Here is a 26042-nt window from a genome sequence, read left to right as displayed (position 1 = left end):
GCGTGTTTGTTTATTGTCTTATAAACTTAACTTCTAGTGGTCGACAAAAACACGGACCAAAATATTGCACATTTGGTTGTTTATTATTATTTATTCAGTTTTCGCTGTTAGCAATAAGATGAATATGTAATTGCTGCTGGTCCATTAATGCTATGTGTTGTCCCCATTATGGCTAAGATTGGGCTTTCTTGGCCATTAACTGTATAACACACACACACAGAGCACATGATTCACCATCCGCTTATTAGGGCTACTCCAACAGCACTCCTGTCACACACAGATACACATAAAAACACACAAAGACACATACACTGGTAGTTATGTGCGTAGATTGGGGTTTGAACAAAGGTCACGGCCAAAGCCAGGGTGCCCACATGACCTCTGACCCAGTGGACCGCCTCCTCCGCGACGCGCAGTCTGTCACTGTCCTTGGACGGGCCTGTTGGGTCGGTTCCCTCACAAACAAACCCTCCTTCTCTCACCGCTGATTACTAACAGACACGCAGATCTGCTCTCCTAATGAAGGCAGAGCTGTGTGCTTCAGATAAAACTGAAGGTGTGTTTCAGGCCTGAGTGTCGGTTTGGTGTCCGGTCTCAGAAAGAGCCAGCAAAAAACTAATTTATACACATCCTCGCATTCTTAGTTTTATTTGATCATCTCGGGTGGTTAAGAAAATGATAAAGTATCCTTAATATGTAGCAGAGGGATTGATTTTTCATGTTATACAGTTTATTTTCTGTTGAATATCTAATTTAGATAAATAATCATTTATTAAATGATCTTGTATATTTGGGAAGTTCTTTACCCATCACACCACAGTCTTGATCCTGATGTGATCTTTATTGTAACAACATATATGGACAGCTGTAGCCTCAGTCTCTTTTTTTTTGTGATTCAGGACAAATTCAAAACTGTGTCTCTGTATAACTGAGCACCTCCAGTGGAGTGCTGTATGCACTTCTTACTGTGCATCTATCCAGGAGTACATTGGGCTGTTGTAAATCACCACATAAAGTATTTATAAGGTTAAACTTGGGAACTCTGCTGCCGTTAGCTTTTGAATTAGTGAACTCGGACCAAGGGAGAAGGACGGGGAGGGGAGCGGTGCTCTGACTTCTCGTCTGTGGATGGTTCGTTCATCAGCTTTAGAGAATCAAGAGTGCCACCTTGTGGTCGCTTCATCCTGCTGCCAGGGCAGCACGTTGACACAGATGTGAAACCGTAGGCAGTATTAATGCTGAAACACGCTGATCTGCTTCCATATGATCATTCATTGGACTCAGATTTTCACTTATTTACCTCTTAGCCTTTTAATCCTTGTGGGCGACACTGATAACAACGCGTATATAGTTTATCTTCCATGTTCCACATTCGTGCCACATCTACCCATCACGTGTAGAGATTCACGTTGTGGGTTTCTGTGGTGTAGCACTCACTGTGGCGTGGTCAGTGGTACAGTGAGTGTTGTGACTGAGTTTTTCCTTCCTCTCGGCTTAGAGTGGAGCTGTGGTTGTTATACTTAGCTGAGGATGTCTCACATCTTCTCTTGTTGGTGTCGACCTCCCTCGACAGACCACCTTACGCCCACTGGTGTACTCTCTAATGGCAGTCCCAGCGTCAGACATAAACATAGATATGACCGGGGCGCGGGAGCCGTGACTCATGGTAAACTGATAAAACTGCAAGATCTGGCGTAGAATTTAGGGGGGGGAACGTGATCAGCTGAGTTTTGGAGAAGTTTTGATCCTCCGCTGGGTTTTATAGTATATAAATCTATCATAGAGTCGTCTGTGATGTCAAACCCGCTGTTTTTCTCCTTTGTGTGTGTGTGTGTGTGAGTGAGTGAGCGTGAGTGTGTGTGTGAGTGGCTGTTTCCAGCCGCGCCATCACTTTCCGACGGCACCAATCATCCCCCTCCTTTTCAACTCCTCTATCTATTCGATCTCCTCGCTCACTCACTCACTCTCTCCCACTCTTTAACCTCTTGCGTGTCTCCAATTTCTTTTTTATCTTTTTTGTATTTTTCTCTCCTCTTTGAGAACAGTTCCTACTCTTTTGAGGCTTACTTCCTGTGTGTTGCAGGATGTGGGGAGGAGGTGGGGCTTGGGGGGTGTGGACTACTGTCATGTGCATGTGTGAGCGAGAGAGAAACAGAGAGAGAGAGAGAGAGAAGAGAGGGGAAGAGTAATTCAACCATATGATTTAATACACTCCTCCTTTTGGTTAGAGAGCGACAGAGAGAGGGAGAGTGAGAGTTATTCTTTAGGTCGCGTATACGCTCTCTCGCAGATATGACCAAGACAGCGGCAATAGCAGCAAAGGACTTCTCCAGTATGTGGTTGCCAGGTGAGTGACTGTCTGTGCAGCTCTCTATCGTTGCTGGCCTTCATTTACCAAGACCAATTAAGCTTTGCGTGAGTTAGAGGGACGTGTGTGTGTGTGTGTGTGTGTGTGTGTGTGTGTGTGTGTGTGTGTGTGTGTGTGTGTGTGTGTGTGTGTGTGAGAGAGAGATTGTGATATGCTGTTGATTAATGCCAGTGGGTCTAACAAGCTCAGCTAATTGGGGAACATCAAAGGGTGAGAGGTGGTACGAGGGATGGAGGGGGGGTGGATGGATGGATGGATGAGTGGACGCCTGTCTCTTGCATAGGGAAAGGTCAGACACTTCACCAGCCCGTAGCATGCCTCTGTTTGTGTGTGTGTGTGTGTGTGTGTGTGCGTGTTTAAACTGAATATTGAATGCTAAATAACCTTGAGGAAAATGTAATGAAAAGTTTATTTGAAGAGTCTTTTCTAACATTCAGCTAATGAAAGGCGACTTCTGCAGCTCGACTGTGTTTCTGTACTGAGATTACTTTTCATTGTCCATCATCAAAACGCTTTCTCTCCAGTGATGAGCGCCGTTACTTGTGTGTTCACTTTACAGATGTTTTTTCTGATAAAGTGCATCTTTAAAGCTGGAGGATACTTTGTGTTTGTGTGTGTGCGATGGAGCATTGCATTGATTATTGCTCATTTTCAAGTCTGTCAATGAATTCCAAACTCTCTGATTTAAGGACAGTTATGTAAAAAAAACCTTTTTTTTAGCCTCAGCATTTACAAATAATGCGGAGTAGGAATAGTGTAACTCTTCCTACTCTGCGTCTGGGTGGTCCGCTCAGCACAGCCTATGAGAACAGGCAGACAAAGTCTCGGTTGACCGACGACCTACGAGAGATCAGCAAGCAGTTAGCTGACTCACCCGTTACCCGAAATACAATTTCTAAATGTCAATTAGCTCACATTACTCAGTCTTTGTCGTCGAGATAGAATTTCTAAAAATATATATATATAAGATCTGTGATGTTCACGGTTTATCAGTGAGTGATTCACGGCACAACATTCACAGAGTCACTCCTTAACCTCATGTGGTCACTGCTGTGACCTCTGGGAAGTTACTCTGACCAAAGTGACATGTCCTTCTCGCAAACTTCAACAAATGGCACATCACGCCAGATTATGTAACGCACAGCTTCACAAAGGTGCACCGGTGTGGAAAGCCAGTGCGGTAAACATTCGTGTATATCGGGAATAATCTTGTACAATTATTTTTGATGTGTCACCTCGTGAGCCGTGTTTAGGTTTTCTGTAAAGTTAATCATTTTTGCTCATTTTAAACATTGAAAGTAAATGAATGAGGGAAATTAAGTGTGGAAATTTGAAAGCACTCAGTCTTATTAATCTGGTCAAAGTACATCATTGCCATCCGTAAAAAAAAATTATTTACACTGTGTAGAAGTGGGAAAAAATGATTTTATGGGCATTATGTGGTGGTGACCTTTGTCTCTCAGTTCCAGCAGCATTTGGTTACATTCATGTGTTTTATTCACTTGTATGAGGCATTTTTATGTGTTACAAACAAAAAAACACAACAATAGTAACTTAGATTAAACAAACGACCCAAACTGACAAGAGCAGAGACCCTCATGACATGTTATGGCCTTGTTGTGGCATCCCAAATTTGTTCCTTCAGGTTCTCACTGTATTTGTTTTTTCAGCTTGAGTTCTTCTCTTGATTCCTAAATCATCGTTTTATTATTATTATTATTTCTAATATTATTAATATCTGTCCAGCCCCATATTTTATCATTACTATATTAACAATTTAGACACTAACATGTTCTTCCTGCTTGTCTCATCCTGGCACAGATATGCGATTGGTGTTGACATGACTCTTTGACATTCACTTTTAAATGGAAAATGTTTCTTTGCAATCAAATTCGGCAACCCTCAGCACCGCTTGGCTTCTCAAATCTGTAGTTAGTAAGTTTTATGACTCCAGTTCCCAGACACCCCCCTTGGCGCTGGGGTTATGTCCTGAATCAGGAAGTTGGGTGAAGAGTTGGTGGGGAGGGGGGGAAGGGGGGGGGGGGGTTTGCAGGGTGGTTGCAGTGGAGTTTCATCTCGGCCAAAATACCCAGAGGAGAATAACAGAAACAGTCCAGACTGAGCACAGGCACTGTTGTTCCTTGTTCCTTTCTATTGCATCATTTATTCATGACACAGGATTATACAGCATTAAATTTGCTCTGCTGTGGATTCACTCAGTATGGTGAAGCAACTCTGAACTCTACTGTTTAACTCCAAGGGCTGCATATGCTGTAGCGGAGCAACAATGACAGGGCTGAGCAATTAAACCTGTTAGAAGCGCTGTCTTATCCCTGCAGTAAATGCAGTTTGCACCACATGTGCAAAAAAAACCAGTCAAGAGATGCGTCCTCCGCTTACACTGTAAACATGTTCAAAGCGTGTAAGTCACCCCAACACGAAATTATTTGTGTTTGTGTGTGCAGCAGTGTGTTGTAAAAGAGAGGGAGGTTTTAAAAGAGTGAAAGAGAGAGTGAGAGAGAGAGAGCAGGCTAATATTAATAGCCTCGCTGACAGTAAGTGTTGGGTTTAGCACTCTGCGCTCAACCCGGTACAAGGGGAAGTCGGGAGGGGAAGTGAGAAAAAGACACTACATCTTGATATACTGTCCCACCACTGTATTACTGACCACATTATCCACCATGCTACTGTCTGTAGACCATTTTTAACCATGAATCAACGCGCACCTTCTCCCCGTGTCCTGCGACGGGGCAGCGCAGTGCGATAGGCAGCACTTTGGGAGCTCTGCATTACTTCGGTTTTATGAGCTGGGCAATCATTTTATATGAGGAGGGGGATTTGGCTTTAGTATTGTACACTCCACGCGCTGAAGATCGCAGTGTAACAGGGCCCAATGTGGAAGAAGTGGAAATTTTACAGTGTGTTATAGATTTTTGCTGTGGGGTACAGTTTGTTACGCGTGGCAAAAATTTGTGATTATTTAGAGGAAGATGTTATTTCTGTGCATATTCGGTGGGTTTTTGTCAGAAGTTGAGCAACACTGGGCAGTTTTTTTTTTTTTTTTGGTTTCACTAATAGCCACATCACGTAACACTGAAAGCAGGTGCCAAATGAAATGCTGGAATAACCGCAAACTGACCAGAATAATATATTAACCAGATGTTTGCATCCGCATCGTTGGGTGACCGATTTATCTTCAGCTATTTAAGGGAAATCCTGCAGTCAGTGTGTGTGTGTGTATGCACATGCGTGTGTGTGTGTGTGTATTTACACAGGGTTATAGCCACTGGCGGCAGAATGGCGCTTTTCAAGCTGATCATCACTTCCCCCTTTCCCTAAAGACACTATGTGTACCAAAGTCCACTGTTCTCACATCTGTTTCACTGAGACGAATGTGTTTCTGCAGCTGAATGAACATCTGATAAGGGAGTGACTCTTGATCGGTATCACTTTTTACGATTAGTGACTGCACTTTACTGATGCTTTGCTAATTTAAAACTGGCCTGGGGTCAGTGTTGGTCAGCAGAGCATCTTCTTCGTGTGTGATTACTGCCCCCTGATGGCGAAAACAATGCTTGACCACTTGCTTGTTGGACATTTTCTATATTTAAGGTGTCATGCTGATAAAAGGCAGAGGGAAGATGTACAGTTTATGTCATGTGCAGCCCGTGAGACTACAGGATGAAGAGAGGAGACATAAAGAGGAGAGGAAGGGGGGGAAAGAGTAGAGAGAAAAAGGAGGAGGGAGACTGAGAGTTTATTATGCAGGTGGCAGATATAATTAGTTGGTCGTTGGGCAGATTTGCATGTTTTCACAAAAGGGAAGTAGCGCTGTGTATCTGTGTGTGTTTGTGTGTGCGCATGTTAAGGAGTCAGAGCAGGAGGGGAAAAAAGGGTTTCAAATGGACACAACAGTTTGTGGTTTCAGACAAATAAAAAGGCTTTTATAATGAAATGGTACTGTTGTACTGTAACATAGAAAGAAAACTGCTAGAGAAACACCCACACACACACACACGTGTGTGTAGTTATATATAAACACCCGCTCACCCACACTAATTATCTTCAGTCCCATCTTTCCTGTACACCCTGCTACCAAAATGCTCCCGTGTTTTTGTGCTAATAAAGTAATTAAAGACTTTAGCTTATTGTCTCCCTCCATTCATTGCTGTTGCTATAGGGACTGTCCCAATTCAACCAGGAAGTGATGTGGTCTTGTAATGAGTGACACACAGTGTGAGACATTTTTAGTACACCAAGTCTCCCACGTAAACACCTTGAGTTAAATTTAGAACCAGCAGACACCTTGGGTCAACCTACTCTTATGTTAAACCACTAATTGGAAAGAAAGAATGAATGAATGTGGGCTCAGTGAATGATTCAGCTACATTGTGTGGTGTACAGTGTGTAGGCTCAGGCTGTGACCTGAAAACATTTAACCCTAACCTATCTGAGATGAGCGCCCTGGCCGTACTCTTTTCCCTTCTGTCATCTAGATTGTCTCCGCTTGCTTCTTCTGTTATTCTGTCGCTCTCTGCACTTTTTATCTGACACATATTTAGGAGTCAGCCTGTCTGACTTGTTTATCTGCGTGCTTTCCTGTTACAGATATCAGGATGTCAAAGCCAGGAGAGGCTGAAAAAGTCGGGGCTGACTCACCATTGGAGGGCACAGGTAAGCGGCGAGGGTCTGAGAGGCAGACGGCAAACACACACCCACACGTACACGTGATTTAATGCGGAATATATATGTTAAAAAAAAACAAAAAGAGCGACACATGCATGACTTCGGAAATTGCAGCTGTAAGTTGATGCAGTGATGAAGATGTCATTTATCACTTTTTCCTTTGCCACCCACGCAGATTCAGAGCGGAATGGACCAGAATCAAATCATCAGGTACATGTTACTCCTGTGTATTTACCTTCATCTCCCCCCCCCCCTTCATCTTTTTTCTGATTGATCCACCTAAGAAGAAGATTCAGTGTTGCACACACACTCCAGCACAGAGTCTGACATAAAAAAAAATATTTACTTGCAACATTTTGATAAAAGAGCTCCATCAAACCTGCCTTTCCTTTCTTTTTTTTTATCTGTTTTCACCAAAAGTCGGTACTTCCAGACAAACTAACCATCACTTCCCCCATCGATTAGTCCCTCAGTTATTTGCAAGTAACATCGCAAGCTAACTTTTCACACAGTCAGGAATCCAGATATCCATTTTTCTTTTAGCAGAGATGGAATATGATGCATTTTGAAGTAATTTCTAAGACTGTGTCTAATTCTTCTCTTCTAGACTCAGTCAATGAAAGCCTGTCCTTTTCCTCTGTCACCAAACCTGAGCAGCACCAAGGTGAGTGTGTGCTTTTGCGTGTGTGTCCACATTACTGAACTGTGTGTGTGTGTGTGTGTCTGAGCCTGTGTTTGCGTTTGTACATCTTTTGTGTCTCAACGTCACACGCTGGGTTTTATTGACAGTACGGCTGCTTCAGCTTTGTGTTCATTTCTATGCACTGAATTACTCTTTTGTCACGCTCGACGTTGAGGTTGATAATGTGTCGACTCTCCACCCAGTCCCCAATGTAAACACGTTTGCAAAGAGCAGAGAGTATGATGGCACTCGTGTTTTTCACAAAGCCTTTTCAGTACTGAAGTAAATCTGAAATATTACTTCTCACCAAAAGGTAAAATCTTCCCTATTTGCATACCACAAGAGATATTCAAATAGGTACGCTGGAAAAGATCCCCTCTGTCTGTCTGAACATGGCTGGGTCTGGGAGGAAAGATCAACTCTTTGAGAAGGATGGGACAGGGGAAAAAAGTCTAGTGGAGTTGTATTTTATCACACAGACTGGGGACACATTTGAAGCATTCGAGGAAATTGCACGCTTTAAGACATTCAAATGATTTATCCTAGTGAGCTATGTGGGATAAATTCTTATAGTCTCATGCTCTAGAATTGAGTTAAAGTAGCACTTAATTAGTCCAATATTATCCAAAGATATTTAATATTTTCCTAACTTATGGATATCTGTGACAGGATGGCATTTGCTTGCATAGTCTCGATTGGATAATTACAAACACGTTTATATCAAATCGAGCTTTAATTCTAGCGCTGGCCCTCTAACCGTGTTTCCATTTCTGTATATGCTTTGCTGTTATGTCTTCATCTTAGAATAAGATGGAGGAGTGTGCTGACATGTCCCCAGCCCTCCCTTCCTCTCACGGCCCGACCCCCTCACAGACTGCTCTGCAACACACACAGCTCATGCTGACCGGCTCCCAGTTAGCAGGGGTAAGACTGACTTGTAGTATGCTCACACAGACACGCACTTGGCTTTTGCTTTTGCCTCGCTCGCTCCTCTGGTGGTGCTTTTTGAACACTTTGTTTCCCTCTTTTGTCACCTTTGTGCATTTCCCACTCTTGATTTCTTAATCCTCTCCTCTCCTTGCTTCTCCTCTCTTCTCTCGTCCTTTCCACCAGTTGACAGCTCTGTTGCCGGCGCAGCAGCAGCTGTTGCTGCAGCAGGCTCAAGCGCAGCTCCTGGCTGCAGCTGTGCAGCAGTCCAATGCAGCCCATGCAGCTCACGCTGCCCACGCAGCCGCCCAAGCCAATCAGCAAGCTCAGGCAGCTGCAGCAGCCAATCAGCAAGCCCAGCAGCAGCAGCAGCAGCAACAACAACAACAGCAGCAAGTGGGGCAGCAGACTCAGTCGCAGTCCCAGGGACAGAATACACAGGAGCAGAGCGCCCAAAGCGTCCCTGTCCCACCTCCTCCATCCCAGCTCACCCTCTCCCAGCCAATCCAGCTCACTGCCCAGGTACTGGCTGCCGTTAAAGCCACTTCCTGATGAGCGGCGTGATTGAGGAGCCGCTATCAATCCATGGAGCAGCTCATAATGCATGTCTACTGTAGATTTCGTGATTCACAGTTTCCACCTTGCATGAACGCACACATTTTCCTTTTCTTAACTCTGACGTGACAGAAAAAGTTTTTCCTTTCGCTTCTACGCGTTCTGTTGGTATACATTTCATATACCTCCTTTCCTGAGCTGGAGGAACCGTATATAACATACTAGCACATTTTGATGTGACTAAGCCGTCCTTCTGCTTGTAGAATTGCAAAATCTTATTGTCTGTCTGATGTATCCGTTCTCTCTCTCTCTACTGGAAAGGACATTCAGCAGCTGCTGCAGCTACAGCAGCTGGTGTTGGTCCCCGGCCACCCGCTCCCGTCTCCTGCCCAGTTCCTCCTTCCACAGGCACAGCAGAGCCAGCAAGGTGGGGAGGCCCTTTATGGCAGAATAACTTATAGATACAGTCATTTAGACACAAATTATACACAGAACTCATATTTTGCTTTTCTTCTTTAGGACTCCTATCGACACCAAATCTTATTCCGCTACCTCAGCAAAACCAAGGGAGCCTGCTCTCTGCTCCGACTAGAATGGGGCTTCAGGCACAGGTACAAGGAAACTTTGAAGCTTTAGTCAGTGGAAAAGAAAAACCCAGCCTCAGCAGCACGAGTCATTAACAAACACCTCTGTTTCTGTCTCACTCTCACTTTCACTCCTCCCGCTGCAGCGAGATAAGGGTGTGGAGGTGAGTGGTGGAGGTGTGACCACGGTGCCTTCCGTGACCTCTCACCCCGAGGACCCCAGTGACCTCGAAGAGCTGGAACAGTTTGCCCGCACTTTCAAACAAAGACGCATCAAACTAGGCTTCACACAGGTAAGTGAGACACCCCTCTACACCAACACTACATGCTTTGGGTTTTTTTGGTGAATACATTTTAATTTCTTTTGCTTTTAATCTGTCCATCAGGGAGATGTAGGCTTGGCCATGGGGAAGCTGTACGGCAATGACTTCAGCCAGACCACCATCTCCCGCTTCGAAGCCCTCAACCTGAGCTTTAAGAACATGTGCAAGCTGAAGCCACTGCTGGAGAAGTGGCTGAATGATGCAGGTGAGATCACTGCAGTCACACAAACTGGAATATCAGATTGAGATAGAGATGATTCACAGTATTTTCCAAGAACTGCAGATGCACAGAGTAGGTGTTATGACTGTTGTCAGTTGAACGTTAAGCTTGTGTGAACGTGCTGGTGAATTTGCCCTTCAGAGACCATGTCCATAGACAGCACCCTGCCCAGCCCCAGCTCCCTGTCCTCACCCTCTCTGGGCTTCGACGGCGTTCCCTCGCGCCGCAGAAAGAAGAGAACCAGCATCGAGACGAATGTACGTGTGGCCCTGGAGCGCTCTTTCATGACGGTAAGATGAGTCAACTTATTATTACAGTGACTGTCTTTTTTTCTGTATTACACAGGATTCTTTTATCTTTATCCCTTTTATGTTGGTGTTGCTCATAGGTTATACACCAAAAAAAACAAAACAACTAAATGTGGATTTTAAAATATTAAAAAAGTCACCGAAATACTTACTTAATAATACTTAATCTTGCCCCAAATGCAAGATCCACCGAGGCAGACTGATCTGACAGTAGCTGGCTTCGCCCCTCTTAAAGTGTTTTTAAGTACAAATAAAGATGTTTGTGGTTTCCTGTCACCACTGTGTATGGTTTTGTTGTCAGCCTCACAGCACTTGTAACAAACACATTGACAAATGAAGCCTTCAGCTTCATTAGACACCTGACAGTAAAGTAATTTGTGTACACAGCCTTTTATTTTCTGTAATTTTCAGATTTTCATTCTTTGTGGTTGTGAAAATTCTTCACGTCTTGCCGTTGTTAATACTTTCCATCATGCCGCCTTCTGCAGAACCAGAAGCCTACCTCAGAGGAGATCCTGCTGATCGCCGAGCAACTCAACATGGAGAAGGAGGTGATCCGGGTCTGGTTCTGCAACCGCAGGCAAAAAGAGAAGCGCATCAACCCGAGCAGTGCCACTCCTCCTCTGCCCAACCAGCCCCCCACAGCCCCACCAGCGCACAAGCCACCCTGCTACAGCCCTCACATGGTACGCCTAGTCGAACGCATTGCAGCAACTTTCCCAAAAGTATTTTTATCGAAGTCGTCGGTAATAAACACGCCGCTATCCTCTTTTTCCTCTCTGACAGATGTCCAGCCAGATGTCACAGGCCGTGACGAGTCTCAGCAGCACATCGGTGACCACCATGTCCTCCGTCTGCCCTCTGACTTCCAGCCTCACCTCCACCCACCCCTCTCTCAGCTTAACCCACACCCCACTCAGCTCCACTCCCTCCCCGGCAACTCCACCTCCTCCACCTATTCCTCCCCGCAGCACAGCCAGCCCGGCCACCCCCAGCCACAGCACACTCAACCTTAACACAGGGTAAGAGGCCACGAGGCCTTCACAGCAAAGCACCTCAGAGCACCTCTTACCACCGCAGCTTTCACCCAAATAAATGCAGGTTTGACGATAGTGACAGAGAGACATATGTGGCGTAGCTGTTGTTCTGTCTTTGACAGATTTGATACCTCTCTGAGTTTGACGACTGACTGCTGTGGATCCTGAACGTGGAGCGTCATCTCTGGTGCTAGCAGTGTTGGAAAATTAAAAGCAGCAATTCAGTGCAGAAAAAGAAACGTTCCAGTTTTTATTGGCAACACCCGTTTTGTGCTTGTGAAGAAAATAAACTTTGCAAACAGGAAATATAATATTTTGGACATAACTCAATTCAAAGCTGTGACAAGCACATTTAAAAAAGATTAATTCGCCTCCACTGTCAGCAGAAGTATCAGAAAATATACATCAAAAAATATGTGTAGGAAAAAAAGGGGAACTGCTGTGCTCCTTTTTAGCTCCATATCCCTCTAGACTAGCTCTGCATAATAATTCATAATAAGCCTGAATTATCTTATACCAGCTCCCTGTGCAGCTCCTCAGTTTATCTCCCTTTAGGCCAGTTTTCTTCTGATTGCCTCTCATAAACAAAATAGTTAAACAGAAAGTGAATAGGGCTGATGAGCCTGAGATGATCAGGTTAAGTGTATTGTGCTCACTGACGCTATGTTGAGTCATAAGTAGACAAAAAAGAAGGTCTTAGACTGAAAATTTAGAGCCACCTGAAGCCTAAATATTTATCTCACACGGATTACGTTTACATATACTTGTATCATTAACCCGAATACTAATTAGTCATTTAATATGAGTAATATTATAAAATGCAAAGGATTAATATTTAAAACCAATCTATGTGCGTGGTTGAACATTAACCTTACCCACCAGCAACATGAAGTCAGAGGTGAATCATCGGTTTTAATCATTTATCTTGATCTGCAGTCTGAAAACGCAACTGCATACGGCCACACATTTCCACAAACACTGCTCACAATCAATACTGCACTGCTCCACGCTCGGTTCAGCTGCAATTTGTAGTTAAATGCTTTTTACTGTACACACAAACACACAAACAGTGACTGAGCACATAAGCATTAACTGATATCCCAGCATGCCGCTGGATGCCACTGCTTCCCCTGTGCAGCAGTGCATGCTAACTCTGTGTGTGTGTGTGTGTGTGTGTGTGTGTGTGTGTGTGTGTGTGTGTGTGTGTGTGTGTGTGTGTGTGTGTGTGTGTGTGTGTGTGTGTGTGTGTGTGATTTTTGTGTTCACAGCTTATGGCGAATGGGTAAAAAGAATGGTGACGTGTCTAACTACATCACCGATTTTGCTGCAAACCTGAGGTGAATACGACTGAAGCACACACACACACATATTACACACTTTAGACAGTTCAGATGTGTTTCTTCATTATTTCATGTGAATTCTGTGTTAAGATGAATAATACTTCATTAGGTTGCTCTGTTTCTTTCTGCATTTCGAACCTCGTTTGCATTTGTGCAGCCAACAGTCAGCAAACTTCTGCTCTTTATACGTGCTGAGATGAATTTGCCTTCTGCCTGTCCTTGCCACTAAACCTGCTTTTTCCTCCCCTCCCTCACCTTTTCTCCTCTGCCTGTCTCTGTTTGTGTGTCTGCTTGCACATGTGTCGTGCTTGGTGCGTGTGCGCGCGCGTGTCACAACAGGAACACTGTGATGGGAGTTAACACAGGGATGAATCAAGCCCTCCTCGGTAACAATCCCCTGGCCACTATCCAAGGTGTGTGTGTGTGTGTGTGTGTGTGTGTGTGTGTGTGAGAGAGAGAGAGAGAGAGAGAGAGAGACAGAGAGAGACATTGAAAGGAAAATAGGAGAGAGAATAACAAAAAAGAGGTACAAAGCCTGCCTTCAGCCCCTCTCATAAACAGAATATAATTAAAAGGTCAAAGCTGAGGTGGAGGTGAGGTGGTGTGCAGTATTATTTCATTTCTTGAGCAGTCTCAGGGTCAGAGAATACATAAAAAAAACCCATCTTCAGCAGAAAGGCGGTGCATCTTCCTCCTCTAAAACTGTTAGAGAAGTCGTCCTCTCAAACACACCTACACACATAAATGTTAAAACTCAAATGCACACTCTTCAGGACCCCTACATAAACCTTCCTACACTCAAGAACAAGACAAAAATAGCCACAAAAAAACTTTTGTGTCCCACAAGAGTGACCAGGGAAGAGTCCCAGCTAACGTCAGTTTAGCAGAGCTAGTTTTTAACCTCGCTTTGTGGGGTGACAGCGTGAAGGGGGAGGGAGCTGCAGTAAAAAGAGAAGTGTGAGGATGAGTAATACAGTTAATACATGGTGGGTGAATCAGGTCGCACACGCTGATTACCGACTGGAGACACGGATGAATGGGCAAACAAGTGTGTTCATCCACAGTTGAGAGAGCTGCAGAGAAGAGGAATAAACTTATTTGTCATACATTATCATCTACATGCATGAACCCATCCCATCAAGTGTCTGTGTGTAAGTGGTGGTTTACGTTAATGTGTGGGCTTGTTTCTGTCTTCGTGCTGTCTCACGCATCCTTTTCATCTTTTTATCTAATCATCAAAAATATGTTGAGAGTTTGAGGGAAAACCTCAGAAGAAATCTTTTCGAGGCAGTCTGTTTGGGAAGTTCGTCATAAGTCATCTTTCAGTTTAGGTGAAGTTCTTTTTATATCGGTAATTCAAATAGCAGGCAGAGGACTTATGGATTGTTGTCAGAGTATCTAAAGTCAACAGGGGATTTTAATCTTAAAACATCACTGAAAACCAAACGTTATCACCGAAAAGCAAAAAAACCACCATAATTGTTCTTAACAGGCTGTAAATCAGTCAACACATAAGACATTCTCCACTTTAGAGCTGTCTGGTAGCCAAATACTTCTGTTAAAGTGCCCATATTATACTTTTAGTCTTCCTCTTTCCTTTAAAGGGGGCCTATTATGTTTATTTCCCCTTGCTTTTATTCTCGGACTCCACTTGAGTAGCTTTGCATAATTTACAGTTTAAAATAATCAGCATAAATGTACCTTATTTTGGGCCTCAGTGCAGCCCTACTGTTCACCCACCGTCTTGGAAAAAGCGGTTTTATTACCTCTCCCTTTAAGGCCACACATTTCTCTTGGAGCGTTTGCGGTAAACAACACAGAGCCAAGATAATATTAAATATAACTGCTTTCGATGATCATACAGAGCCAACGGTAGGAATAAACCTTCTTATCAATGTTCCAAATAAATATATTTCTAAAGGTGCTATTGGCATGAAATTCTCACCAGATGTCAGTAACAACCCATCCAGTCCACACATGCAAAACAAAAAACACAGATGTCCATAAGTTATGTGTAGTGATGGTAAATGACACAGGGTAACAGTATTACTGAAATGTATTTAATACTTTGTACAAAAGGCTTTATTGGCAATGACAGCCTAAAAACGCCTCATGTATGGAGAAACTAGCTGCGTGCGTTGCTCAGGTGTGATTTTGGCCCGTTCTTCCACACAAACAGTCTCTGAGCTTTAGTCATTTCATAGATTTTCAGTGGCTTTCAGATGATTGGTCTCCATGTTATTCAGCAAACCCTAAATGATCTTCAGCATGCTTTTTCTTCAGCAATGAAGTCCTGTGTGGCACCTGCTGATTCAAGGTCCTTGGCTCTTGGATAACTCTTCTGATAATTCTTTTCACTCCAAAAGATGCTCGCAGGTAGCTTGAGTAGATTAGAATTTCTTCTGTAATGCCATCACTATGTCTGCAACAATAAAGTTGCGAAGGGCTTGAAGGCGCTCATTAGTTTTACCCATCATGAGATGTTTATTGTACGAGATCTTTTTATAGGCCACCAGCTGGGACTAAACTAGATTACTTTCTAATTACAGATGGATTTTAGTTGGTTAGATGGGTTGTTAGTGACATCTGGTGATAATTTCATGTCAGCAGCACCTTTAGAAATGTATTTACATAGAACATTGACAGAATGTAGAATAGATAGATAGATCTAGCATATGAGACACGGTGACTTGATTTTACTTTCTCGCTCAGCTGCTTCTGCAACTCTAAAATGTTTCATATGCAGGGGCGAAGAACTGAACTTTTATTACTTACTCCATTACCTTTTTTGAAACCACAATAGAAGAAGATGGCAGTGAGACCTGCTATGATGTACAGAGACGGTGACACAAAAAAAACAGGAGGCAGAGCTGAAGATACTCAGATATTTATTGGGAGTGATGGAGATGTAGTCCGAGAGGCAAGGCTGAGATGGTTTGCAGAGGAGGGATAGTGAATATATTTGAAAAGGGATGTTGGAGATGGAGCTGCCAGGTAGGAGAAAAAAGGGAAGACCACAGAGAAGTATGAATGTAATGAAGGCGGAGATGCAGAGGGCTGGTGTGACAGAGGAGGATGCTAATGACAGGATGAGGTTGGGGCAGATGATCCACTGTGGCGACCCCTAATGGAAAGAAGAAGATGATGCTACAGCAATAGACAAATCACAATATAATTACTAACAGGGCTAATGCTACAGTCTTTCTGCTTCTCTTTTACTCTTTACTGCATAACTCTAGGAGAAGGCCGTATTTACAAATGTTTCTTTTCCCAAAGAACAAACATTAGAAGTTGTACAGGCAGTTAATGCTTCCATCGAAGCTGCAGGTTTTGCCACAGTGTCGTGAAATTAATACATTTGTTTGGCATCCAAGCCCAGCCTCAGGGGGTCACCTGCTAGTTCACTTCTCCTTGTCCTACTCCTACAATCCCAAGCACAGATAAATGGGAGAGTTGAGTCAGGAAGGGCTTCGGATCTGTGCCCGATCAACTAAGTGGGTCCCTCTGCTGTGGTGACCCACTGGGAATAAAGGAGCAATCAAAAAAGCATCCTTGGTTTTGCTGTATAGTACACAATCGACCGCAGATCTTTGGTTTTGTTTTTGTGTGAGGTCTATTAGACAGCTATGCTATTTATGTACGTAACCAACGCTGCTTCACTGTCGACAGAGTAGGGTGAAAATAGGCAGCATGAAATTATAAAAGCATGCAAACCTATTTCAGTAAATCCGCAAAATAAAATAAGCCTGCAGATGTGCGTAAAATGAGCACTTTAAAAAAAAAGTGTTCCTTATGCTAAACAGTCATAAACATGAGTGTAATTAAAATTCAGCTCTCTATCTTTGGCACAGTCTGTGCATGAAACAGCCAATCACAGATCTCCGATCAGCTAAACTGATGCAAACCTGATCCCCTAAGATTAGCTCGCTGAAGATATTTCACAATGTTCGATTATTTTTAACAAGCTGTTACATCTCGCGCCAGTGTGTTGAAATGGGGACTGACATTAGGTTTTTTTGAAAAGAACAATTTCCCACTTTTTTCTAATACAGGGTGGGATCTGTGCTGCAGGAAGTCATTTAGTTCAGCAGTGGAAGGTGAAGAAGCCTGAGAGAAGGACCACTGTTACTAAACTAAAGATGATGAATCCCCAAAAGAAATAAGAAAAAAAGACAAATACTAAAAGCCAAAACTTAATATAGTATTGATTTTATATTCTGATATACTGTGAAAGTGTCCTCTGGCCACGGTGGGCAATTTTATTAACCTTTTTTCTCTCTCTGCCTCAGCCCTAGCAGCCAGTGGTGGCCACCTACCTCTTTCCACTCTTGAGGGTGGGAGCAAGGTGATGCTGGGGGCATCCGGGGGTCAAGGTGGGGGCATCCCCTCCTCCCTCTTCCTCAACCACCCCGCCCTCCTCCACATTGGCCAGAATCCCAACGCCGGACTGGTCAGCACCACCGTAGCCAAAGTCTCCCAGTCCTCGCCCTTCCCCTCGGCCAGCAGCATCAGCCCCACACCCTGCTCCCCCTCTCCCTGCTCCAGCCCCGCCTCTTCCTGCTCCTCCAGCGAAATGGCACACAGCCCGCCCTCTCTGGGCGGGGCCAAGATCGAGTGACCCCCTCCAAGGGCCAATCAGAGAGGAGGAGGAAGGAGAATACTATAACCTCGCCTTTCACACCAAAGCTATCTCTTTCTCTCTCTTGTGCTCTTCTTTCGTTATTTTTCTTTTCCTCAATGGCTCTCTCTCTCCTTCTCTCCCAGTCTTTCGATGCCAAAAATACACAGAATGAAAGAGGAGAGATGGAGGGAAAGAGGTGAAAGAGGGGAGAAGGGAGAGAAAGGAGAAGATTGAAACCAAAAATCTTTATCTATCCAAAAAAAAACAAACAAAGATGGAAAGGAGGCAACGTGGGACCTTTTTGTCAAGAACACGTGATGTCGACACGGCACCTCTCCACTCTTTCTCTTTGAAGGAAAGCAAACCGATGACTCTTTAACAAAGAGATGGTAGAGGTGCTCGTCGAAGTGCATAAACCAAAAATGACAAAAGAAAAACTTTACTATATGACAAAGGAATGGCGCAAGGACAAAAAAAATGAAGAAGAGGAGGACTTTGCTTTCTTTTTTTTATTGTTGTTATTATTAATAAGAAAAGCTGCGGGTCTGAAGGAAGAGGAGTGGGGTGGATACGTTTAAACCAAAAATTTACCTGAGGAGGAGGCGGAGGAGGAATACACAATGACAAAAAACAAAAAAAATCCCAAAAAATCGACAACCATACCAAAATCACAAATACCAAAAACCAAAAATACGGAGAGAAAAGCTTTATTCAAAGGACGTGTAAATACTGAAGCTATCCAGGACCAGGACTCTACTGCTACTTTCACACAACATACATACACACGCACACATGCACACACACGCCCATCCATTCTGCATCGACTCATCATGTCTGCGTCTGCTCATGTGTTTCCTATAGGTTTGCATGTTGGATTACTTTGAATGATTTTCTAACATCTGCTGTGTAAAAGCTCATATACGATTGTATGATATGTTTCTCAGCCCTGCTCTATCTTCATGTGTGTTTAAGTCTCTTTACCTACCTCTGGTCGCAAGAGCATAGGATAGTTTGACTTTAACTTCATAGCAGGCCTGACATGTTTTACACTTTGAGAAGATTTTTTTCTTTTCTTTTTTTTTTTGTTAACTATTTATTAGTGCCATTATGAACGGTTTAGCTGGTATTTATTTTGTATGCTGTTGTAGTGTTAGCTTTGGAGTGTGAGTCATTGTCATCGTCATCTTCAGGGTTTCCGCCAGAACAGAGAACAAAAAGCTGTCGGGTCCAGCTGGGGATTTAAGGTGGCACTCGGTTAAAGGTGGCGCTCAATGGCTCCTCGCCCGCCGTCATGCACGGCCTACTGGCAGGACAGCAGGACTGTGTAGGTGCGGCTTTTGCTATTTCTGTGCCGATGGTGAGAAAACGGGAGAAAGGGAGGCACAGTGCGTTTCTCTCTCCTCTTAACATGAAGATAAAATAATGTAGGCTATACCAGCAGGAGAGCGCGGTTAACCTTGTTTACATAACCCCCAAAAAAAAGATCCCAGCCAACAGCTTTAGTCTTTAAATAAGTAAAGTAAAAACTTGCCCCTCAGTTTGGACCCAGAGATCCCGTGAGGGGCTTGCAATACGCTGACGGAAACCCTGATCTTGATCTTCATCGTGGACGTGTCTGTCTTCATGGCATCTTGTTTTTAATGTGAACCTTCTCTGCAGGAACATACATTACAGTGATAATAAAACGCTCATCTCAGCCCTCACCAAGTGCCAATAGTTCAAAGATAAAGAGTTGGCACATTTCAAGGAGTGAATGAATTTTTTTATTTTATTTTTTCTTATCAAGACCTAAACATTTTCTGTTGTGCTTAATCAGACCCGTTCTTTGCTCGGTCTTAAAGATAACCCATTATCGGTGACTCCACGGCTTAAATGAACACGCCCTGCTAAACTTCACACTCTGAAAATGATGTTTGTAAAGAGTGGTGACCGTTTGGAAAGTATGAAATGGGGCTGTGATTGGAGATTTGCAGGAATCACCGTTTGAGATTGAAGGCTAAACAAGTCAATAAAGCCAAGTTTAGTCACAGCTGGCTCTCGTTCCTGCCTCGTCAATCAGCGTAGACGTCCTGACACCTGTATGTCTAGACATGTTTACTGATATTTGTCTGTTTCCATCATCACCCCATCAATCATTTCATTTTCCACCTCAGACTGCCATTAATTCTCAAATGGAAACCAAAGCATTTTTTCAAGGCTGGGCTTTTCTATAAGAGCCGCAGCCAAGACACATGAACACAATACAGAGACAGAGGTGGAGATGAGGGGGGCGGGGGGAGCTGAGAACAGGAGGGTAACACTGGAAGAAGCCCCCACTCCCCTCTGCTGTAATCCCCTCCACCCGGCCCGTCCAAGAAACCCAACTCGGGAAGGGGGGGTTTCTTTATTTATACGGGACTGATCCTTTACTACAACAAAGAAGGGTATGCTGGGACACGCTGTAGTGAGCAGGGAGCAGGTGTCACATGTTTTTTGTTGTTTTTGCTTTTTTTTTTTTTTAAAGAGGATACCAAAAATAAACCCAAACCAAATAAAAACCAAACAAACCCAAAACCCAAGGAGCGACAGAAGCAAACCAAAAAGAACCCAAACCAAATGTGGCTGGAGGGAGGAGGACGGGAGGAGGACACGGTGCAGGAGATGAAACAAACGAAGCATCGCTGTGTGTCTGTCTGTAAGCGTCAGGGCTGCAGTGCCAGCCTGTCTGAAACTGTGTAGCATGGATGGAGGCGACTTAGAGGAGCAACAGACGGCTCCTCCCCTCCTCTGCCCCCCCCTCTCCAGCTCAGCTCTCTGGTCCTGGATGGAGCTAAACGCAAATGACCTCACTGAACTGAAATCTTATTTAAAAGGAAAAAAAAAATCTGTTTTTATTTTTCTGTTGGTTGGTTCCGATTGTTTTATCTTTGCTGTGTCTCTTGATGCCGTTTTATGTACTGTACTTTAGTGCTTATTATTACTTATTTGGGATAACGTACTCGCTTACTTACTACAAGAGCTATTTTTTTTGTAGTCGTGCTAGAGATTTTTATCAGGTGGTTGGAAAAAAATACTGTGAAAATTTAGCTTCCAGATTTTTATTAGATAAAGAAACGGACTGTCTCGGCAGAAAAAAAAACTGAAGACGAACACAATAAGCCAAAAACGAAAAGAGTTGAATAGCAAACCTTAAAAAAAATTTAAAAATGCCAAACCAAATGAACCAAACCAAAAACACAAAGTGGGCAGGGACAGATACCGCCTTTTCTGCACAAGGGTGGAGAAATGTGTTGGTCTCAGTTAGTCTGAGTGTGTTTTTCTGTATTTAAGCGGTGAGAAAAATAAAAGGTTAGCAGTGATCTCTTGTCACTAATCCCGAAACCCAAAGACAGCAGCGTGAAACGCGCTCACAGATACAGAACAACACACACAGCGAAGGCCTCGGTTAAAGTGATGTGTTGCAAGTTGGACGCAAACGTATCCAAAGAATATTTGGTTTGATGCGCACCGGAAAAAGACAGTCGACACACGAGAATCGTTTCACAAACCAAGCTTTAGATGTGGGGAGAAGGGGCGTGGTCGCACCTTAAAGGTGAATCCTTTCCTCCACGTTGACTCTTAGACGGAATGTACCTGTTAGTGCTTCTATAGATTTTGTAGAAAAAAAAGATCTATGTTCTACTGCTTACTTATCGCTAATGTATTAAAAAGAAAAAATGCTTACAAAAAAGACTTTGAGAAAAAAAAGATCCTTAAAAAACATTGATGATAATAACTTGATTTTAGACCAAAAATTTAAACTATCTCTCTTTGGATTTTTCTTTCTCCTTGTTAATCATGATTTAGACTTTTGATTGTACTATTTATTCAGGGTAGAGTTGGTTTGTTTGCTTGTCTTTATCTTTGCTATTTATTTGGTAATTTATTCCTATAGTTGTTTTTTCATTTTCCTATTTTGGGGATGTATTTGTCATGTTTTTCTTTTCAACACCCTTCTGAGGTTCTTTCTTCTGTCTTCAAACCAAATAATACCAGAAATGCAAACGCAGGTTCTGTTAGGGGGGGTTATATGAAGATATTCCCTTCCTTTCCTCATCGAGACGACTTTCCTCTTAAAGGGGAAGGGAAGCACGCAGCGGTGAGAGGTAGCACTGTGCGGACCGACGCTTCATGATTTGCAGGGGCGCAGGTTTTGTGGACGTACTTTGTGTCTGGGTGTAATTAAAAGAAAAAGTCGGTCTAAAATCCAGCGTCGGTGCAGGGAAAGGATAAATATGATTTGTAGCATGAAGTGTTCTTTGAGGCACAATGCTGCCTCTGTTCTCTATCTTTTCTCCACAGGGAGAACACACAAAGCTTTACAGCTACACAACCAAAAACACAAAAGAAGAAGATCAACTAGGGCCAAGGCTTCGCTGTTTTTTACATGATAGAGAGGAAAGAAGGAGGCAAAGGAGAAAGAGGGTGATTTTGAATTCCCAGCTGTAAATTGTCTTCTAACGTCTCACTTTGTCTCCGTTTCTGTTTTTTCTTTCCGTTTCCACTTTTTGTGTAAGGTGCTTTTGCCTTCTTTTTAAATTTCCTCCATCCACTGTAGGATGTAAAAGAGAGATAGTTCATCATATACCTCATATTCTTTGATGATAAACCAAATAGATGAATGCTTTAAATCGCGGGGCTCCAGTGGGTATTGGGGTATGGGGACGTGTGGACTGTGTGCTTGTACTGACTGGAAGCGGCACGGTGAGGTCAAAGGTCATTATTCTTTATGGACAAAAGGTTTGGGAACAATTTGGGAGGGGACCAAATCCTTGGATGGATTGTAGTTTTGGTGCAGTTTAGGGTTAAAAGGCCCCACTGGTTTACGCTCCAGTCTACACTCACACACACACACACACACACACACACACACACACACACACACACACACACACACACACACACACACACATGCCTTGTCCCCCTGAAAACCACCCCCGCTGTCTGTGTTGAGCTTTGAACACAGCCCTCTCCTCACATTCTACCCTCACTGCTGCCTCCCTGTCAAACATGCACTATGGGCTTAAAGCTGCTCTTCTGACATCAAATCTGGATCTGTTATAGACTTTATAAAGCTTCCAGGTTTGTGCCTCGGAGCAACTTTAGCCCTCTTTCGCCTTTGGGTCTTTATTGCCCAATCTGATCAGTCCACGTGCATCAGGAGGCGCCGTAGGGCAGGTAGCCACGGGGACGGCTGAACCCGAGCTTGCTAGGTGACGCATCCAAACACGTTTCACAACTCTGTGTGTGTACATGTGTGTTTATGTGTATGTGTGTTGAGAAAGTGGAAGTTGGAGGGAGAGATGTACACATGATCAAAACATCTGGATTCTTCCTGAGAGTTCAGATGTTTCATCTTTTTTTCCCTACTCTCTGTCTCTCTCGAACCTCGGGGTTTGAGGGACCGGGTGCAAAGTGCAGGTCTCTGTTGCAGGGATACCCCCTTAGCGAATGATACCAAAGTCAATGCCCTGCCATGTGACCCAGCGCGATGTTCACGCTCCCAAAAATCCTGACGTTGCAATAACTGTCAGGCATTCTCCTCCATAAAATCTTTACAGAAGTTGTTCTTTGTTTTTAAACACAGTTGCACACTGGAGGGATGAAATGTTCGCTTTCTTGCAGAATGTTAGATAAGGTTACAGTAGCATATAAAGCCAATGCGGCCATGGTGATGCCAAAGATTGTCTTGTAAAGTTCAGCTGTGAAGCCTCAAGTTTCATATTTTGGTTGTCGCCTTCTTTTAATCAAAAACAAACCGTCACATTGGCAGAAATGGAAACTGAGGGTGGCTGCATCCTCGGATAGTAGCAACTGTCAGTCGCACTAAATCCTCTTGACTTATTTCTTGCAAATGGAAGAGTCTCCTCCTGCTGGCCATTAGAAAGAATGCAGGTCTAAGGCACTCCCCCCCCTCCCCCTCCCTTCTGGCTTGACTTTTCAGACCCATCTTTATATACAGTCTTTAACATTTTAACCACTGAGCTTAAGAGGTGTGGGTTGGTGTTTTGTTTTTTTTAACCTGTGGATTGTAGAGGTGTTGAACTGAATCTTTTCTCAGTCACGCATCCCACAGTGGAGACTAGAAGTGCTGTTGTCAGATCAGCCTTTGTACACGGTAGATCAAACTGGCTAAAAAAAAGCCACACATGAACAGGTTTAGATTTTGCACCAACCTGAAAATAGCTGCTTGAATTTAATGCAAATGTTAACGCTTCTGCTCTCTGCTGGATGTACCAAAGTGCATTTAAACTGTAGTGCTTCACTTAGAGTGAAGCTTTGATGACTGACTGCCAATGCAGTGAGCCAGCATGTGACTGAGGGTAAAGTTGAGAGGATGGTGGTTTATGTCGGTGTGACTTTTCTGTTCATGTTTCTCAACACCAGCTCTCCTTGTGGATGTTAGGAAGGAACCTTGTTGCACGCACCCGTAAAGTATTACTAAGGCTCCCTATAGCACCATGAGTTATTACATCCTGGAACTTAGAAGAAAGTGAATGCTGCTTCCTTTCTTTATGCTACACCAGTCTACCGACAACCCTGGACTGTAGCTTCAGATCTACCCTACAGTCACGATCATCTTATCTAACAATCAGCAAGAAAGCGAATGAGCCCATTTCCCATCTAAAACGTCTGACTATTCTTTCAAAATGTGAGAAAGTAGTCAAATTTTGTCGCTGCGCACGAAGCCATGAGAGATGTAACTGCTGAAGAGTGAGAGACACAGCAAGCTGAGCAAAAGAAAGCTCGTCTTCCTCTGCCCACTCTCATCCACACAGACACGCTCTTCCGCTCCTTCATCCATCCCTTCTCTCTCTCCCTCTTCCACAATGCAGCTTTAATCCAAAGGTTCTCCTGCAACACAGCAAAGCAAGTCAGATGTTAAAGAATAAAACCAAAGAGCTCTAACTTGACCTTCTCTTCTACACAAAGCTTCTCCGCTCCATCCTTCACCTCTCTCTCCCTCGATCTCCATCCCACCCTTTCTGTCGTCTCCCCTCTGAATCCTTATGTCACCTAGCGAGCCGGTCTGAAGCATTAACCTCAGCTATCCAAAGGGATATAATAATAATGATAATAATTAAGATGATGATGATGATGATGAAATGTATATTTTTAAGTATTTGTCATTGGAAAAATAATCTTAAGCTTCTCATAATTATGATGATCACGGTGATGACGACGATGATGACGATGATAATGAAGTTTCTCTTGGTATCTTTGTAGCTGTTCTGATCCTTCTTAAGTTTGTGTCCTTTCTGCTTGTGCTGCCAGAGTACTGCTTTAACTACCATCACCTCCCTCCCTCCCTCTGCACCCACCTACCCCTGCTTTTCATTTGCTTCACCCCGATGTTTGGTCCTAACATCTACCTGTATGACCTTTACCCCTGGATGTTTGTCTACACCTGTGTGTGCGTGTGTGTGTGCAAAAGAGAGAGCGGGAGAAAGAGCGAGCTGTAAAACTCTGACGAGGGGAAGTTTGAGATTTTTTTTGCTGGAAGCGGTCGGTGGTTCCGACCTAGTCTGTTGAATCTACCTGTGGGTGTGTCTGTGTGTTTGTCTGTGTGTGTATGTGTGTGACTGGGTGGGATTTGGGTCGTTGGAAAGTGGGATGGGTGTGGCAGACAAAAAGATTGTTCTTTGGAGAATAACGAACTCCAACACATGACCTGTTATGTCAACTGTAACGTGCTGTTTGCCAACTTCCCAGTACATGTAGCTTTAATTCCCCCTGCCACAATAGTCCGTGTGTGTGTCTGAGTGTGTGTGTGTTACTGCGGGTAGGGCTGCGTGACTGTCACTCCTCCCCCTTTTGTGTCTTCCATCCTGTGAGCAGCCCCCCTCCCCTTCTGTCTGCCCCCCTTTATTCTCCCTTGTGGTAGCAAGTTAGCCTTTTACTGTATTTATCTTGAAAACCAAAAAAAAAGGAAGAAAAATAACTGCTTGTTCATTGTACAGTGTTGTTCATTTTAAGTCATTTTTGTAACTGAAAGTGTTTCATTTATCCAAATAAAACAGGAGACAAAAACTGTACAGACGATCCCCGGCTGCCTCTCGTCTGTTCTTCTTTCTGTGTTGAACCACAGGTTTCACTTGGTTTGGTGAAACCTCATCACCGAAACAGGAACTGTACCTCAGCTTGTCATGCTGGGATTTATCCAGAGGAGGGCACTGTTAGATTTGATATCTCTCCTAACAGGGGCCCGTTTACCATCCTCAGCTGATGAGCTGACCTCCTCCAGTATGGAGGACAACATGTGCCAAACATAAAATCAGTGAATACTTTAAATAGCTGCATGAATTAATCAGTTTTCCTAACCATAAAGTGACCATGTTAAGTCACTTATGTGACAGTTCCAGATTTTGAAAC

The 26042-nt window shown here is 43.7% G+C and overlaps 1 protein-coding gene across 12 annotated transcripts in view; it reads left to right on the top strand.

Moving 5' to 3' along the window:
* Window positions 1-25712, top strand: part of pou2f2b (POU class 2 homeobox 2b) — a 79207-nt gene extending 53495 nt beyond the window's left edge. For 7 of the 12 annotated variants that reach the window (XM_085291642.1, XM_085291646.1, XM_085291649.1 and 4 more), the window contains 15 exons: window positions 6977-7042; window positions 7230-7264; window positions 7662-7718; window positions 8541-8660; window positions 8850-9185; window positions 9540-9645; window positions 9738-9829; window positions 9949-10095; window positions 10189-10330; window positions 10487-10635; window positions 11142-11339; window positions 11440-11675; window positions 12959-13027; window positions 13370-13443; window positions 17320-25712. In XM_085291642.1, coding sequence (XP_085147768.1) covers window positions 6977-7042; window positions 7230-7264; window positions 7662-7718; window positions 8541-8660; window positions 8850-9185; window positions 9540-9645; window positions 9738-9829; window positions 9949-10095; window positions 10189-10330; window positions 10487-10635; window positions 11142-11339; window positions 11440-11675; window positions 12959-13027; window positions 13370-13443; window positions 17320-17648 — 2156 coding nt within the window. In that variant the 3' untranslated portion in view covers window positions 17649-25712. The other 5 variants (XM_085291644.1, XM_085291653.1, XM_085291650.1 and 2 more) reach the window with 5 other exon arrangements.
* Window positions 25713-26042: the final 330 nt, after the last annotated feature.

The sequence above is a fragment of the Mchenga conophoros genome, linkage group LG11 (genome assembly GCF_057382185.1).
Source record: "Mchenga conophoros isolate Kocher_MC1m ecotype Shallow Benthic linkage group LG11, M_conophoros_male_GT1.1, whole genome shotgun sequence".
Classification (NCBI taxonomy): domain Eukaryota; kingdom Metazoa; phylum Chordata; class Actinopteri; order Cichliformes; family Cichlidae; genus Mchenga; species Mchenga conophoros.
This window is presented reverse-complemented; position numbering and strand designations above follow the sequence as displayed.